The following is a 17785-nucleotide window of genomic DNA, read 5'->3' as shown; positions in this document are numbered from 1 at the left end:
CCCTCCCCTGCCTGGATGAGCGCCAAAATCGCACGGGCGGGTCGGCAGCGGGGGGGGGGGGCGGCAGCAGGATCCGGGAGCGGCGGGTAGGCAGCAGCGGGGTCCGGGGGGTCCGGGGCAGCGGCAGCGGGGGGGGGGGGGGCGGCAGCGGGGGGGGCGGCAGCAGGATCTGGGAGCGGCGGGTAGGCAGCAGCGGGGTCCGGGGGTGGCAGCGAGATCCGGGGAGCCAGCAGCGGCAGCATGTTCGATCGCGCAGGCAGGTAGGTGGCAAAGTAAAGATGGCCGCCAGCACGGGAAAATCGTGCAATTGGCCGCTGAAGACGTGACGTCACACCCCGTGACGCCAAACGTCGTGACGTCACGTCTTCAGCGGCCAATTGCACGATTTTCCCGTGCAGGCGGCCATCTTTACTTTGCCACCTACCTGCCTGCGCGATCGAACATGCTGCCGCTGCTGGCTCCCCGGATCTCGCTGCCACCCCCGGACCCCGCTGCTGCCTACCCGCCGCTCCCGGATCCTGCTGCTGCCCCCCTGCTGCTGCCCCCCCCCCCCCCGCTGCCGCTGCCCCTGCCCCCCCGGACCCCGCTGCTGCCTACCCGCCGCTCCCGGATCCTGCTGCCGCCCCCCCCCCCCCCCGCTGCCGACCCGCCCGTGCGATTTTGGCGCTCATCCAGGCAGGGGAGGGAGGGAGGAAGGGAGAAGGGACTACCGGATGCCGCTGATGGCTGCCCGCCGCCCACCGGCCGCCTGGACCCACGGCCCTCCGACAGGTATTTAAAATTGTTTATTTTTTTATATAACACACAGGTTTTTTGTTTTTTACACTTTTTAAACTTTTTTACACTTCCTGGTGCCTGTCATTTCAAATGTCATTTGAAATGACAGGTACCAGCGCACCCAGGTTACTGTATAGGCGCTGTTACAGCGCCTATACAGTAAAATGGGTTGCGCGGGCATAACCCTTCCCTAACGCTTCACAGCCGCGGCATGCATTTGCATGCGATTAGAGGAGAGTATCGGGGAGTTAGTGAAGAGAACTGTGCGTGCGGGGAGGAAGGGTGCGGCCTGGATCGAGCCGTTAATTTCTGATGCATGCCCACCTTTCATGTCTGGCCAGCCACTTCAAAGCAAATTACATTTGGGTAGCATAGGTATTTCCCAGAGGGCTTACAATCTAAAGAGGGGTGATTTACTATACTGTGATATCTTACCATGGGAGGGGTGAAATACTGTGGGGGGGGGGGGTGGAGGGGGAATGGTCCCCACGATATTTCATCCTTCCCCAGGAAAATATTATGTCAGTATCACCACGTTATTTTTTTTTATCTTAGAAAACCTCCGCAATAAAAAAATAACACGGCAGGGCCCAAAAACACTAGTGATGGTGGCCCACTTTTGCTTAGGGCCGCCATCATTTTAAGGGGACACATGGCCCGAAAATCACTCCTTCTGAACCATTCAACTTATAGCAACCACTTTAAGTAGATACGGTATATCTATATCTAACTAACATAGTGTGCAGTTGTCATCTTAATCTACTTGTATGCAAGAAAATAAAAGTTAATAAATTAAAAATATACTGTATATGGAGGTGCTACCTTTTGACTGGACTAACTTAATACATTTCTTGGCTAGCTTCCTCAGCTCCTAACAGAACGAACAAAAGATATTTACTATAAAATACAAATGAATCATAAAATACATTATAGTGGTGGCTTAGAGGGTGGGAGGGAGGGTGATGTGTAAGTGTGATAAGGTGACAGAGAAGCAGTAGAACTATTTCTTGGTAATGAGTTTAAAAAAAACCCCCAGGTTTCCATTTACTGCCTTCATGTCACTGCTGAAGTGTCTGATCCTTTTAACGTTAAATGTCTTACGTTCCTGGATGGCTGTGAATTTCCCTTGTAGTCTCCTGATCATAAGGTTATTGACGCGGTGGTCTGATTCTGAAAAATGTTCCCCAACCCGTCCCAGAGGTGTTGCCTGGCCCTTTTCTGTGATGTATCATTTTCTGTCTGTGTGGGTTTATTCTGGCCTGTCTTGCCAGCGTAGCATCCCTGTTCATATTTTCAGCACTAGAGGAGGGGACTGAGTTAGAATGGCCTTGTGTTGAATGTATTGAGCAGAACTGGCCCCAGAACCAATCCCTGAGGCACTCCACTTATCACTCCTCTCTCCTCATAGAAGGTTCCATATCAAAGGATTGTGGGTTCTGTTCAATATCTTTGTGAGCAACATTGCAGATGGGTTAGAAGGAAAATTTTGTCTTTTTTGCAGGTGACACCAGCATCTGCAACAGAGTGGACATGCCTGCGAAAATAGAGAGAACGAGAGAAGCAATCTAAGAAAGCTCGAGGCGTGGTTGAAGGTCTGGCAGTTGGAATTCAATGCCAGGAAGTGCAGAGTCATGCATTTGGGGTGCAGAAATCCACAGGAGCTGTAGCCGATTGGGGTGGGGGGGAGGGATACTGATGTGCATAGACCGGGAGAGTGACCTTGGGGTGATAGTGTCGGCTGATCTGAAAGTAGTGAAGCAACGTGAAAAGGCAGTGGGTAAGGGGAGAGAGAGGCTGGGCTGCTTCCAAAGAGGCACAACCAGCAGGAAAAAGGAGGTGGTGATGCCCTTATACAGGTCCTTGGTGAGGCCTCACCCGGAGTACTGTGTTCAGTTCTGGAGCCCGCATCTCAAAAAGGATAGAGACAGGATGGAGGTGGTCCAGAAACAGGCGATAAAATAGGTGTGGTATCTGCACTGGAAGTCTTATGAAATGAGACTGAAGGACCTGAATATGTATGTGCTGGAGGAGAGGAGAGACAGGGAAGATAGGACGCACTTTTAAAATACCTGGAAGGTATTGATGAGTCACAAGAATCAAATGTCGTTCAGTTGAAAGGAAGCTGTAGAACTAGGGGTCATGATATGAAACTCCAAAGGGGCAGAATCAGGAACAACAATGAGGCAATCTTTCTTCACGGAAAGGGGGGGTGGATGCCTAGAATAAGCTCCCGGAAGAGGCGGTGAAGACAAAACTGTAACAGAATTCAAAAGGGTGTGGGATGAACAGAGAGGAACACTAGTGGATAAAGTTTGGAAATGAAGAAAAGGGGTAACCTGTACAGAGCGGCAGTTACTACCCTAAAATAAATAAATACATCAATAACAAAATAGCAAATCTGCTGGGCAGACTGGATGGACTAAGTGGGCCTCTCTCATTTACTATGTTACTATATGTGCTGGCAAGCTTGCAGTAGGTTATAGTGCAGGAATCTGAATCACTCTCTTTATTCTTTTCTTTCTGAGTTTCTGTTCTTTTTTTAAATATCATTTTACTTTTACGAAGTGTGCCCCTACAACCAGATATAACGATGACTGCAATGGTGCCTTCCTGGATGGACAAGATGGATACAGGCGTCATCGTCAACCAAACTGATATGCACACTGTTTTTTTCTCGTTTTAACCATAAACACATTTAGCCATCTTTTTTTTTTTTTTTTTTTTTACCAAACACATCTACTGCGTTGAGAGTTAACTTCTAAGACTGATGTCAATTCCATTTCACAGAATAGTTAGTTATCTTTATATGAGGTGGGAAAGCGTGATATTCTGTTGGTAATTTCCTACGTCAAGAAGATATCTAATCTTTCGAGTTGACATTTGTTGAAACCACAAAGAAAGAGCAAGCAGGGGGCCCCTCTTAACCGAATGCAATAAAACACAGTATCTGGCTGACAATAAAAAAGTTTTGCACCAACTTTCTGATCCCCCTGGAGAGAGGAGTTTTGTGGAATGCAACAATTGAGTGTCCCCTAAAATACATGAAAAGCCCATGGGAGAAGAGGGTTCAACAAACTGCATTTTTTTTCTCCCGGAAAGGAAATAATAATAGGGTTCCCTTCTCAATGTAACATCTCGTACATACATTTCATACAAATCCCGTTCCCCATTTTACATGCCTTGACTGAATCTGTACAGCGACGATGACAAACCTTGAACTACAGTTCTTGAGACGTAGATGCAATAGACAGTTTATGAGCAGCAAGGCAAAGGCGACATTCGGTATCTTTCGTGTGCAGATTTTATCCCAAATGGAACCTCCAGTGACTGCTCAAATCCTTTAACAAAAAAAATCAGAGAATGCTTTAAAAGTCTCGTTTTCTGCCATTTAGATAGAGAATCATCCCTTCTCCCACTGTATCTCATGCTAGCCGCTGAAGAGTCTGCCAAAAACTGTGGTGGCCCAAATTGTTGCAGTTTTTCCGCATAACATCTTGGCCGCAGGTACGCACAAAACGTTTACTGGGAAGTGTCTCTCGATCTTTTAAGTTGTTGAAAGGTGAAACTCAAATCCTGTGCTTTACCGTAAAGATCTGCCATAGTTGTCGCTCTCCAGCCCCCCCTTGCATTTTCATATATAAAATGCTCCAGAGCTGGCCCGAAGTGCTCCTTCATTAAAGGCAACGATGATAAGACATTAGATGAAGTACTCCACTGTTGGACACATGGGTTTCCATGCCATAGTCGCTGGCCTAAAGCAGTGGATGAGATCCAACATGACTGGGAACATCTGATCCCTTAAGTGAATCAAAGGTGAGGGCAAATTTGGGACCATATGCTGTTCACTTAAATAGAGGGCACAAAGCCTACAGTCACCAGATATCAATTCCCAGAAAATTCTCAGCTTTATAAAACCCCAAATCAGCCATTTCAAGGCCCCCAAACCCCAGCTAACTCTTGCACCCTTAGATCACCTTATAAACAGTGCCGATCCAAGTAGTGCCGTATCTTTGCTTTTCAGCCAGCAAGGCAGCATCTGCAGTGAATAAAGGAGCTTAGGAAGCCAGACTTATCTTGAACAAAGGACATCCTCCAAACAAAGAAAAAAAAGAGGTAGCTTCTGCCAAACCTTTGGATCTTTTAATCTGAATCAAAACAGCAGAAGTGTTAAATTTATATATATATCAAATACATTTCTACATAGAAGCAGGCCCAAATGTTTTATGTGTGATACCGCCCGTCTGAAAGGGAAAGTTTCAAGCCAATTATCCTTGATCTCCAGAGGCAATTCCTCAGGTCTACTGCAGTTTGCCTTTGACCCTGCAATACTAACAAATTGTGAGAGCAAGTCTGTAACGCGTGTTAGGGATTCCCAAGGATCTCCAACAAATAAAAGATTATCAGCAGCAAACCCTACTGATTTCATATAAACGAGGAACATGACAATAGGTAAAGACCACAAAATGCATCCAATCTGCTCATGTATATCCTTTCCCCCCATATAAATCCCTTAATGGCCAATAATGACCTTAGTTTTACTGCTAATGGTTCTAACGTAAGCTTAAATAACAGAGAAGACAGAGGACAGCCCTGTCTTGTACCACTGTTTAAATGGGGGAGAAACTTCACCATTTACCAAAACGCTCTCTCGAGGGGGATGAGTACAGCAAATGTATCCAATCAAGAAAAGAACCATAAAACCCATTATTGATTTAAAATCCAAGACACTTTATCAAAGGCCTTTTCTGTATCAAGGCTAATTGTTAACCCTTTATTATTATTATTATTTTTGCTTTTCCTAGATCGCGTTATTCGTCTCAAATATTGCTAACGTCATGGCACCCCATCGCAAACGCTGGCTAGTCAGCAGCCGCCAATAGTGTGCCAAGCACTCTGTCGTCTAGACAGAACAGAAGAGACAATTTGAGCTTCTGTTCTAAGCTTGCATCTTACTGCTGCTTTCCCTTCAGATTAGGTAGGTGCCAGCAGGCTAGTACAGGAGGAGCAGGGAATATTTTCTTCAGTGACTCTTCCACGAGTAGTGGCTGGGGCTCTTTTCTGAGTTGTCTCAGTTTTTCCAGGAATGATTCTACTGCCTCTTTTCACTCTTACATTTCAACACCCCCCCCCCCCCCCACCACCACCACTAATTCCCATTCACACTACCATTGTAGTTTAATCTATGCTTCACTTGTGTTTTATGGTAACGTCATCTGCCGCTCATTCTGTTTGGATCTGAAGGAAGGAGTGTGAACTCTTGAGAGCATCACAAGAAATGTGTTAAGTTAGTCCAATACAAAGGTCTCACTTTTTTTTTTTTCCTTCAGGAGAGGAGGCTTTCATAAACTTTATTTCTATATATAGGAGCTGGAACATGAACTGATCTAGGCCAAAACTGAAAGAGATGAAAAAAGTGCTCATAGGAATCCCTGTGCAAGTCTTTTCTTATTGACTTTGGTACTCAAAAGAACATAAATTGCCATGCTGGGTCAGACCAAGGGTCCATCAAGCCCAGCATCCTGTTTCCAACAGAGGCCAAACCAGACCATAAGAACCTGGCAAGTACCCAAACACTAAGAAGATCCCATGCTACTGATGTAATTAATAGCAGTGGCTATTCCCTAAGTAAACTTGATTAATAGCAGTTAATGGACTTCTCCTCCAAGAACTTATCCAAATCTTTTTAAAACCCAGCTGCACTAACCCTAGTCTTCCTATTATCCGAAAGGGGTGTAAATAACCAATTCACATCTACTCATTCAAGACCTCTCATGCTCTTATAGACCTCTATCATATCCCCCCTCAGCCGTCTCTTCTCCAAGCTGAACAGCCCTAACTTCTTTAGTCTTTCCTCATAGGGGAGCTGTTCCATCCCCTTTATCATTTTGGTTGCCCTTCTCTGTACCTTCTCCATCGCAACTATATCTTTTTTGAGATGCAGCAACCGGAATTGTACACAGTATTCAAGGTGCGGTCTTCACCATGGAGCGATATAGAGGCATTATGACATTTTCCGTTTTATTCACCATTCCCTTCCTAATAATTCCTAACATTCTGTTTGCTTTTTTGACTGCCGCAGCACACTGAACCGACGATTTCAATGTGTTATCTACTATGACACCTAGATCTCTTTCCTGGGCGGTAGCTCCTAATATGGAACCTAACATTGTGTAACTACAGCAAGGGTTATTTTTCCCTATATGCAACACCTTGCACTTGTCCACATTAATTTCATCTGCCATTTGGATGCCCAATCTTCCAGTCTTGCAAGGTCCTCCTGCAATTTATCACAATCTACTTGTGATTTAACTACTCTGAATAATTTTGTGTCATATGCAAATCTGATTAGCTCATTTGTCGTATATATACTGTGACATCAGTTTGCACCGTCTCCATCTTCTGGTAGAGGTGCATAACCCACTGGACTTGAATCCATCCTGTCTACATGCTAGAAAACCCAAATTACAGCTACAAAATGCAAGGTTCCACATTAGGAGTCACCACTCAGGAAAAGGATCCAGGCATCATCCTTGAAAATACGTTGAAATAATATCCAGGGTCTTTTCTCTCATTTGCCCCAGCCCCCTCTCCCACTGGCTCTGGATCACTCGCTCTCCTCTGCCCTCTCTCCCTCACTCTCTGGCCTTTCTTTTTGCACTCCCCCCTCCCCCCCCCCCCCCCCCCCCCCCCAATTCTGGGTCTGTTCTCTTGCTTTGCCCAAGTTTGGATTTCCCTCCTATTGACCCCAGAAAACTCATCCCATATCTCGTCCCCTCAGCTTCTAGAAAACTCTCACTGCACTCCCTTCCCATTCTCCGTGATCCATTCTCTTCCCTGCTTCATCCCCCGGTACAGTCTGGCTTACTCACCGGATCATCCTCTCCTGGAAGGAGAAGTGGCGTTTAATATAATATTGGCTTCCTGTGCCAAGCGGAGCAAGTCTCATGGTATGAGACAGGTGGACCTTCATAGATTTTGCAGCTCATACTCTGAAACTGGAAGCTGATCTGTATTAAGCACCAATCCTACTGACAATGACGAGGATAAACTGGTCTACCCTGCTGCTACTGTTGCTCCAGCTCAGCTGTATGACACCACCTCCATCCCATCCCCTCCTGGAATTATCACCCCGTGCAAATGCATGATTTGCACATTGGGTTGCCCCATCCCTACCTTTGCTGTTTCTACATACACCCATAATACACTTACCCCCAAGTCAGCTCTCCACATATACCACCCTCCACCCACCCACTCTACAACCACACACAAAGACAACCCTCAGTCACATATACACACACATCCCCCTCACCCTCACCCAGCCACCTTGCCAATTCACATACACCCCACCCTCTCTAACCCTTGCTTTCCTTCATCCCACTCAATCACACCCACTCCTACCCCAGTATCACCATACCAACACTCATCCCCATGCACCACAACCTCCCCTACATACACCATCCCCATACACCTTACCCTCCTCCCCTGGAGCAACTGCAAGACATATATGCATGCATACATACATACCTGGAGCTCCTGTTACATACACATACACTACGCAGCCTTGCAGTCATAAAACAGGCTTTTTTAAATTGCTGTGAAGTTGGACCTTTATTTCTTAGATTTGCAAAATCTATTCAAAAGCATTTTTGCTATGAGAGCCCAGTTCTAGTCCCCCGTCTACTGCTCATTTTGGCCTCTCTGCCCTCCACACTAAGATTTCTAACCCCATGTGAGCTCTTCTGTGCAGCACTCTGTACACTCATGGCACGATAGCATTTGCAGTTATTATTGAGGAGGGTTTCTGCTCCCATCAGTGCTGTATAATCTGACATAAGACAGGCAGTGACAGAGTGATACCTCAGAATAAGGGAGCATAGTTAAGCGGCTTAAATACAGGAGGGCAGAAAGAAAGAGATTTAATAAAAATAAACTCACCTGCGGAGAACAGAGCGGCTGTCAGTAAGAACCACAGAGTGCAACCCATGGCTCAGGAAACATTAAAAGCTTTTTATTGTGCAGTCTGCATTGAGTTAAGATTTGGTGTAAATAACAGATCTTTCTGTTCATGCAAAATATTTCCGTTTTAGCGAAGGACAAATATAACCCGTCAGAGCTTGCTTCTAAACTGATTTTCAGCAAGGAGCTGATGGGTGTTTGGGTCTTTCTAGCCCTGTTTCTTCCTTCCTCAGCGTGGCCAGGTGCATCTGGATGGGACGTCAAGAGCCCTTTAAGTCTGGAGAGGAGTTTACGGAGCAACTCTGCCCCCTGGGGATGCCTCTCTCTCACCTCCTCCCACCAGTCTTTGGCTGTCAAATATAAGGCCCAGCCAATAGGCAGGGAAGGGATTAGCAGTGAGGGAAGGATGGGGGGCGCTGGGTTCCTAGGTCCCATCCTGTCACGCCACCAACATAGATGCAGCTGTGGCCCTGGCCCACAGAGCAGCGCCGGGAGGCCCAACATCTGGATCCTGGTGGAATGCTGCCCAGTGGTAGGGGTGGCATGGAGGGGTGAGGAGAGGATAAGTGCAAGGTGATGCATATAGGGAAAAATAACCCGTGCTATAATTACACAATGTTGGGTTCCATATTAGGTGCTACAACCCAAGAAAGAGATCTAGGTGTCATAGTGGATAACACATTGAAATCGTCGGTTCAGTGTGCTGCGGCAGTCAAAAAAGCAAACAAAATGTTGGGAATTATTAGGAAGGGAATGGGGAATAAAACAGAGAATGTCTTAATGCCTCTGTATCACTCCATGGTGAAACCGCACCTTGAATACTGTGTACAATTCTGGTCGCCGCATCTCAAAAAAGATATAATTGCGATGGAGAAGGTACAGAGAAGGGCTACCAAAATGATAAGGGGAATGGAACAACTCCCCTATGAGGAAAGACTAAAGAGGTTAGGACTTTTCAGCTTGGAGAAGAGATGGCTGAGGGGGGATATGATAGAGGTGTTTAAAATCATGAGAGGTCTAGGACGGGTAGATGTGAACCGGTTATTTACTCTTTCGGATAGTAGAAAGACTAGGGGGCACTCCATGAAGTTAGCATGTGGCACATTTAAAACTAATCTGAGAAAGTTCTTTTTTACTCAACGCACAATTAAACTCTGGAATTTGTTGCCAGAGAATGTGGTTAGTGCAGTTAGTGTAGCTGGGTTTAAAAAAGGTTTGGATAAGTTCTTGGAGGAGAAGTCCATTACCTGCTATTAAGTTCACTTAGAGAATAGCCACTGCCATTAGCAATGGTAACATGGAATAGACTTAGTTTTTGGGTACTTGCCAGGTTCTTATGGCCTGGATTGGTCACTGAGGGAAACAGGATGCTGGGCTTGATGGACCCTTGGTCTGACCCAGTATGGCATTTTCTTTTGTTCTTATGAGAAAGACAAAATTAGTTGTGAGGAGGGAGAGGAAATGGATAAACAGCATGGGGTGAGAGCTGAGGGAGGAGGAAGGAGCTGACATGGGATGAGGAGAAGGAGAAGGACAGAAGAGTCATGGAGGAGAAAAATGGGCCGGAAGTGGCATGAAGGGAAGACGGGAAAATAACAGGTTGGGGCAATGGGAAGAAAGATAGAGAGAGAGAGAAGACACACACATGGAGAAGAGAGGATAGAAAGAATAAACCAAATGAAAAAAAAATTTAAATGTAACTAGCTTGTTAAGCTATTTCTTTTGAGATATGTTTTTCTTCAATGACTCCCAAGGTTTCTGTTTTTTCTCCCCCCCTTATATTCCTGAAATAAGATTGTGGTCTAAATAATGGATGATACATGATGTTAATGTATATGTTGTGAGAAAATATGTTACAGAATTTCTGAGCAAAGTTTTTTCATTGTAAATTGTATAAAAAGCAATAAAGAATAAATACAAAAAATAAAAAGGGATCAAGGGGTGATCCAGGAAATTACTTCCAGTGAGTCTGACATCTGTGCCAGGCAAAATGGTAGAAACTATCATAAAGAACAAAATTGCTGAACATATAGACAAGCATAGTTTAATGGAACAAAGCCAACATAGATTTAGCCAGGGGAAGTCTTGCCTCACAAATGTTGCTATTTTTTTTTTTGAGGGCATAAATATGGGTAAAGGTGAGCCAGTTGGTAAAGTGTATCTGGATTTCTAGAAAGGATTTGACAAAGTCCCTCATCAGAGACTTCTTGGGAAATTAAAAATTCATGGGATAGGGGGCTGTGTCCTATTGTGGATTGCCAATTGGTTAAAAGATGGAAAACAGAGAATAGGGCTAAAAGGTGAATAGTGGAGTGCCCCAGGGATCTGTTCTGGGACCACTGCTTTTTAATCTATACTAATAAACGAAGCTTGACCGACGTGCCGCAAATGCGCAGTAGAGAGCAGCTCTACTGCGCATGCGCGCACATCGGCCAGAGCGCAGCGTGTCAGGAAAAAAAATGGCGCCTGCTCCTTAGGAGCAGGACCGGCGGCGGTGGCGGCGACGATGAGCAGTAGCCGCGGCGACGATGAGCAGTAGCTGCGGCGGCGACGCGCGCGCGAGAGGCAGGGAGGAGCAATAGTGGCGGCGATGCGCGCGCGTACGAGAGAGAGAGGCAGGGAGGAGCAGTAGCGGCGGCAGCGTGCGAGAGGCAGGGAGGAGCAGTAACGGCGGCGGCGCGCGCGCGGGAGGTACACCCCCTGTCTGCCGGTTGTGGATGAGCTGGGAGGAGAGTGAGCTGAGGGGAGGTGGGAGAGAGCGAGGTGGGAGGGGAGGGGAGGGAAGGGGGAGAGAGTGGGAGGGGAGGGGAGGGAGAGAGTGGGAGGGAAGGAGGGGGAGAGAGTGAGGTGGGAGGGGAGGGAGGGTGTGAGGTGGGGAGAGAGGGAGGAGGGAGGGAGGAGAGAGAGAGGGAGGTGGGGGGAGGGAAGAGAGAGAGGGAGGTGGGGGGAGGTGAGAGGGAGGGAGGGAGGAGAGAGAGAGGGAGGTGTGGGGGGAGGTGAGAGAGAGAGAGAGGTGGGGGGAGGGAGTGGAAAGGAAATGGACCAAAAAAAAAATTTTAATGTAGCCCGTTGTTACGGGCTTAACGGCTTGTGTATTCATAAATGACCTGGAAGTAGGAACAAGTGAGGTGATCAGATCTGCTGATGACACAAAATTATTCAAAGATGTTAAACTGCAAGAGGGTTATGAGAAATTGCAAGAGGACACTGCAAAACTGGGAGACTGGGCATGCAAATGGCAAATACAATTTAACGTGGACAAGTGCAAAGTGATGCACTTAGGGAAGAGAAACCAAAATGCAAGGTTCCATATTAGGAGTCTCCATTCAGGAAAAGGATGTAGGCATGGTCGTTGATAATAACATTGAAATCTTTTGCTCAGTGTGCAGCAGTAGCCAAGAAAGCAAATAGAATTCCTAGGGATTATTAGGACAGGAATGGAGAATAAAACAGAGAATATCATAACGCCTCTGAATCGCCCCACAGTTCGACCTCATCTTGAGTCTTGTGTGCAGTTCTGGTCACCGCATCTCAAGAAAGATCTAGCAGAATTAGAAAAGGCACAGAGAAGGGCAACCAAAATGAGTCACAAAATAATTCAGATTTTAAAAAATGGGAAGGCGGCCCCATCCCGTGTCTGTCTGTGTGTTCCCTTAAAACAACTTTTGTGTGTAAAGTCACATCCTTGTTTGGTTGTTGTTTCATCCTCTCTCCTCCTTGATTCTTAGAGGTCATCTTTCCCTTCTTCCCTCCTGGACCATGGTGGTCCTCTCTCTCTCTACCTCTATCCAACATGATTTCTTGGACGGCCTCTCTTTCTCTCCCTCGACAGGATGCCATCCACTCTTAACCGGGTCAGTCAGGGATTCCTGTCTCCCTCTTTATCCTCCATTCCTGTCCGATTCCTTCTTCCCTCCTACTGCCAACCCTGGTCCCATTTTCTCCTTTGAGCCATTCTCCTCGCTCTTCTGGTGCAGCTCTCCTCTCTCTCCGTCAGGCCAGTGGCAGAGCACGTGGCACGTGGAAACGTTTCATACCAGTGGGATAACCCAGCTTCCCTCTGCTTTCCTCCGTGTGTCTTCGGACAGCTGAAATCTGCCCCTCTCTTCCCCACGGCCTCATGAAGTGCAGCAGTAGAGTTTACAGTCTGTCCCTCCTTTTCCAACCTCTGCTAAACGTTCAGCAGTGCAGTTTGACGCTTCTAATGGCTGCTAATGGCCTCCTCCTGGTCTGCAGCAGTGTGGACTGAGGTTTTGGAGGCCATAATAAGTCCCACTCTCACTCTCCTGGCCTGTGGCAGAAGCTCTGCTAATAACAGGTAGCAGCGGCTCACTTATTTTCTCCCTAATTAAACCTTCTTGCGCCCCTTCTGGAGGTCCCCTAGACCTCTGAGAGTCCACGGACCCCAGGTTGGGAACCACCGGTGTAAAATGTTCGGCCCTCTGAAACTCTTCAAGAACCTGGAGATCATCAAAGTGCATAAAATATATCTTATGCAATGTAAAATTAAACTTGAATATTTATTTATAGAATATAAATATTTAAAAAACACAAATCAGCTTGATTTTGAAAGTTACACAATAACAGCAAAAGTAATTAAACCATATGACCACTAGAGGTCACAGTATTAAAATAAATCAAGTGTTCTTCACCTGTTGGCCGCTAAAGATGCTTACTTTTCTCAGGCCGAAGGAGAATATAGGAAACCGGTCCAAGTGGTGAAGATTTTGGGGGTCCCTTCCAATACAGAGATTCCAACTCATAGGCTGCAAATCCAAGTGGCTCAGTCACTGGCTGGTCCTGAGATGGTTGGCCTGTATGCAGTTTGCACACCTCTCACTCACAGAGAGAGGGTCGCCAATACCTCCAGCATAGGATGTACACATGCAAAGCAATAATTTAACTATAGGTGGCAAAATAACCACATGGAACTTATGGAAACGTACAGACTTTGCTCTTTCAGACAGAAGGCTAGGAATTGGTTCCTGTTATGGTGTGCTGCCGGGGTTATGACCCCTGAAAGGAACAGGGCCAGACCCAGTCCAGACAGGCTTGAACAAGTCTGGAATAGGATATCTTCTGCCTGTATCGGCTAGCTTCCCCGCGGGTTGAGCCCTCAGCTGCTGCTGGCCAGCAGGACTTGGACGGCAGGAGCACACAGAGACAAGGATGAACGCACACCTGGGAACTTGAAGGGCTGAACCGCTGCAGGAACCAAAGAACAGAAAGGTGCCCGCTGAAGCAGAGCAGGACCCCCTGCAGAAACAATACACAGTCTGAGACCAGCCAAGAACACAGGAACAAACTAAGACAAAACAGGAGGACAAGAAAAAACCAGGACAACCAGGAACGCAGGATACACAGGCCTGCGAGTGGGACCAATGTCAGAGAGCACAATAAAACGAAACAAAACATGAGACCAAGGCTAGGACCATGACAACGACCAGGCACTGGCAAGGTACAAGTTGTGAAGCCAGAATATATCCAAGTCCAAGCAGGAACAGCATGGCTGCCAACAGGATGTACAGACCACAGAGCTGGGAGGACCTGTCTACCAGAGCATCCAAGCAGCAGGCCATAGTGTAGTGAGGGCTAGGCAGACAGTCCTCAAAGCCCACTGAGGACCCCTGCTGGTGGGAGGCAAGAAATGCCCAACAGAGTCTCTCAATCTTTAATCTTATACTAAAACCACTGAGTCAGAGACAAAATCCAGTGTTATGGTTTTGAGGTGTTTGAGTGGATTCTTGGGTACTGAGGAGATGACCACACCCACGGGGAGGAGCCCTGTGAGGAACCACAGTACTAGGCTAGACTCGAGACACGCAAACACAGAGATTTGTCTTATTACACAGCTGAATGATACCACCAGAGGTGGCAGTAGTGAGGTGATCCAGAGGTAGCTACAGGGACCCTCGGCAGAGGGGACCCGTCTCACCAGGATGGTATAGGGAGATTTGGATGCAGGTTCCCAGTGCAGCAGAGCTGTAGATAAGACAGACTGAGAAATGTTAGATTACTCACCAAGTTGGTAGCTGTATAGGTGGTGATCCCAGCAGGCAGAAGTAGTTGAACACAGGCACCGAGCCACGGAGAGCAGGCCCTCGAGGAGCGAGTACCTGGTATCCCAGATAGGCACCTGAAAGAAAGCAAAGGGCCCCCCCCCCCCCGAGGAGCGGGAACCCAGGTTAGAGAAATACCCCGAAGGGCAGAGAGAGCTTCCAGCAGCAGCAAGGAAGCGGCAGAGTAGCTCAGACCGGAGGCTTTCCATCCATTTACGATCCTTGCTAACTCAATGAGCTAGCAAACAAGAGCAGACTAAATACCCGGATGGCGTGATGTCACTCGAGGGGGACGCCCTCGAGGTTCCCGCCATGACGTGGATAAAGACGTGGGTGGCGTGCGCGCGCCCTAGGAGGCCCTCAGGAGAAACATGGCGTGAGGCTTTGCCATTGCCGTTCCGGGGACGCCGGAGAGAGCGGCATGCAGACGCGGCGGTCGCCATCTTCCCGGGGGAGAGCAGAGAGAAGAGATCGAAGCCGTCTGAGACCAATGGACGCAACAACCAGGAGCTCTTCTCTGCATTTGTTTACTTCATTGTCCCAAGATAAAGAGCGGAAAAGACTCTGTTCCTCTCTCTACCACCCTTGTCACTTGGTCTACCAGGGAGAGCAGCTTTACCACTGGCTGGACTGTCTCTGTCGGTCAGAGGTTGCATCAATCAGGACATTTCTCTGTCAGTCACAGATGATTCTAGATAACTCTTTGAGATTAATACTTAAAGTATTTGGGTAGTTTCCCGAGTTACTTGGACAAAACCCAAGATTTGAATTTCATGCCCTACTGAGTGGTTAAGTTTAAACCGGATAAGGCATTACCCAGTTAAAATGGAGACGGCATGGCTTACTAGCCTAGACGAGAGTCTAATCAGAAAAATGGCTCTTAAAGTTTAACCGGGTATATTTAGTGGAACTTACTGGGTAAGCGTTCCACTAACAGATGTATTATAATTGCTCCACAGTAAGTTCATCTCTCAGCTAGATGCTAGTATTGCTCCAGGCCGTGCTTGCCCCATCAGAGCTTCTGGGCTTCTCTTAATATGTGTGCAGGCACCTCCTTGCCTGTCCCCTAAGCAAAGGAAGGACAGGTGTAACCGCAAAGATCTCCTAATCTAAGCGGTCCTTGTTCCCAGCCCCTGCCAGAGCCAAAAAGCAGGGGGGCCCAGATCTGGGAATCGAATCCTGCACCTTGTGTACGACAGTCCTGTCACCAAGGGGCTGGCCCATGTGACTTTTTACAATTAGTTTTACTGGTGAGAAAAAGAAGACATAAAAAAAGAAGAATTAGATATGCATAGTGGTTACAGATTAAACGCCAGTCATAGAGAGCATTCAGCATTACTGCTTACAGGCCAAAGGCACAAACCCGTCTCTTCCCAAACTATCAATATTTTGATATGAAACCCTGAAAAGAAACCTAAGCTATGGTGGTTGATTTTCCTATCGCGTTTGCTGAAGTCCGAACTGATCCTAGCGTCTGTAGGTTAATGACACCTTTTACAGGCCCCATGAAACAGAGCGCTGGGGACCATGCAGTGCCTTCTTTCGGGGTGACTGCCAGGCTGAAGCAAGACAGCATCGATAGCTGGAGAATCTTGCAGGGGAGGATGGGGAATTTCCACCGTAGATGTCTGAAGGCGACAGGAAATGGAAACTGGATTAGCAGGGGTGAGACCTTCCTTCCTTCAGCTCTGGCAGTCACCTTTGAAAGAAGAGCCCTGTGTGGTCTGTAGACCTCATGCACGACTACAACATCCTTTTGTCTGCATGTATTTCTTGGTGCAACACGAGGAATGGCGGCCTCCGAAGATTTCAGGGGGAACTGGCTCATTTAGTCCTGCTTTCATCTTTGTGGTAGGATGGGGGTGTTGGGTGTCTATAAATGCAGTGCATATGGCAGGTTTCTCAGTTTTTCCACCTGTTTGAATGGAATCAATTCACAGAATCAAGAAGCATCTCCACAAAAAACTTTTTCGACAAAGGTAGATGAGTAATTGCTGTCTTCACTGTGTAATGCACCATGGAACCCACATCTCCCTGGGCTAATACTTGGATCCCTTCACAGAGGTTTACCGGACACCCCCCATCCGCAAAACCAGCCCACCTCGCTGACCTAAGAGACTGCGCGTTCGCTGCCGCAAGTCCCACGTGACAGAGCTCGCTTCCAGAAGCTTTGCGCCATTTACGCCATCTGAACACAATCAAATTGATGCTTAAAAATGTTCTTTTCAGGCAGGCCTATAGATGAAGACTTGTGAACAGTCAGTTCTCATTACGTTAAATAATGCTGGCATGGGTTTTATTTTAGGAGATACATCTATGCATCAGTTGTCTTACGTCCGCTAAAATGGCTTTTCGGTGTGTATGTTCATTTGTGTATAGCTTATTGGTACGGTGTAAGAAAATCCTTATCTTCCTTTATTATATCTGTCTATATATTTGCTTGCCATGTACTTGGTTTCAGATGCCCACCCAGCCTTTATCAGGTCAGCATTCTGCTTTGAAAGTTTCAAACACCAAAATTATTTAAGCCTGGTAGTACCGGGAGGTGCTCAGAATGCAGCCAATGTCCAATGATTTTGGCTTTCAGTCACAGCGCTGCATCTCCGGGGAAGGAATTTTCCTATCTAGTTCCAGTCCTGTGGAGATTACTTCTCCAGACGAAGGCTCCCATGGGGAAAATTCTTCAAGTTTAATATAACCTTGCTGCCTCACCGGAGCTCCGAAAGTCACACAACGGATCAGGGGCCAGGTTTGGGAATCAGGAGCCGGGTGGCTAGAGCCAACAAGTTGAACATTTAACCCCGTAAAATGGCTAGATATGGCAACCTATTTGCACTAGGCAGCTATGTTTTAGCCACTTTTGAGGCAGGCGGAGAAGACACGTAGCCGGCTACAGTGAATTTTCAAAGCTAGCTGGCTAAGTGTAGGGGACAATGGAGCTCTACTGAGCCTCAGTAAAATCCACCCAGTATCGGGACAATTTTAACCCGGCT

The 17785-nt window shown here is 47.1% G+C and overlaps 1 protein-coding gene across 2 annotated transcripts in view; it reads right to left on the bottom strand.

Moving 5' to 3' along the window:
• SLAMF1 (signaling lymphocytic activation molecule family member 1) overlaps window positions 1-8968 on the bottom strand; it is a 33200-nt gene extending 24232 nt beyond the window's left edge. For both annotated transcript variants that reach the window (XM_029580589.1, XM_029580590.1), the window contains exon 1: window positions 8713-8968. In XM_029580589.1, coding sequence (XP_029436449.1) covers window positions 8713-8761 — 49 coding nt within the window. In that variant the 5' untranslated portion in view covers window positions 8762-8968. The remainder of the gene's footprint in view (window positions 1-8712) is intronic.
• Between the last annotated feature and the right edge of the window lie 8817 nt (window positions 8969-17785).

This window comes from Rhinatrema bivittatum, chromosome 16, assembly GCF_901001135.1.
Source record: "Rhinatrema bivittatum chromosome 16, aRhiBiv1.1, whole genome shotgun sequence".
NCBI lineage: Eukaryota > Metazoa > Chordata > Amphibia > Gymnophiona > Rhinatrematidae > Rhinatrema > Rhinatrema bivittatum.
This window is presented reverse-complemented; position numbering and strand designations above follow the sequence as displayed.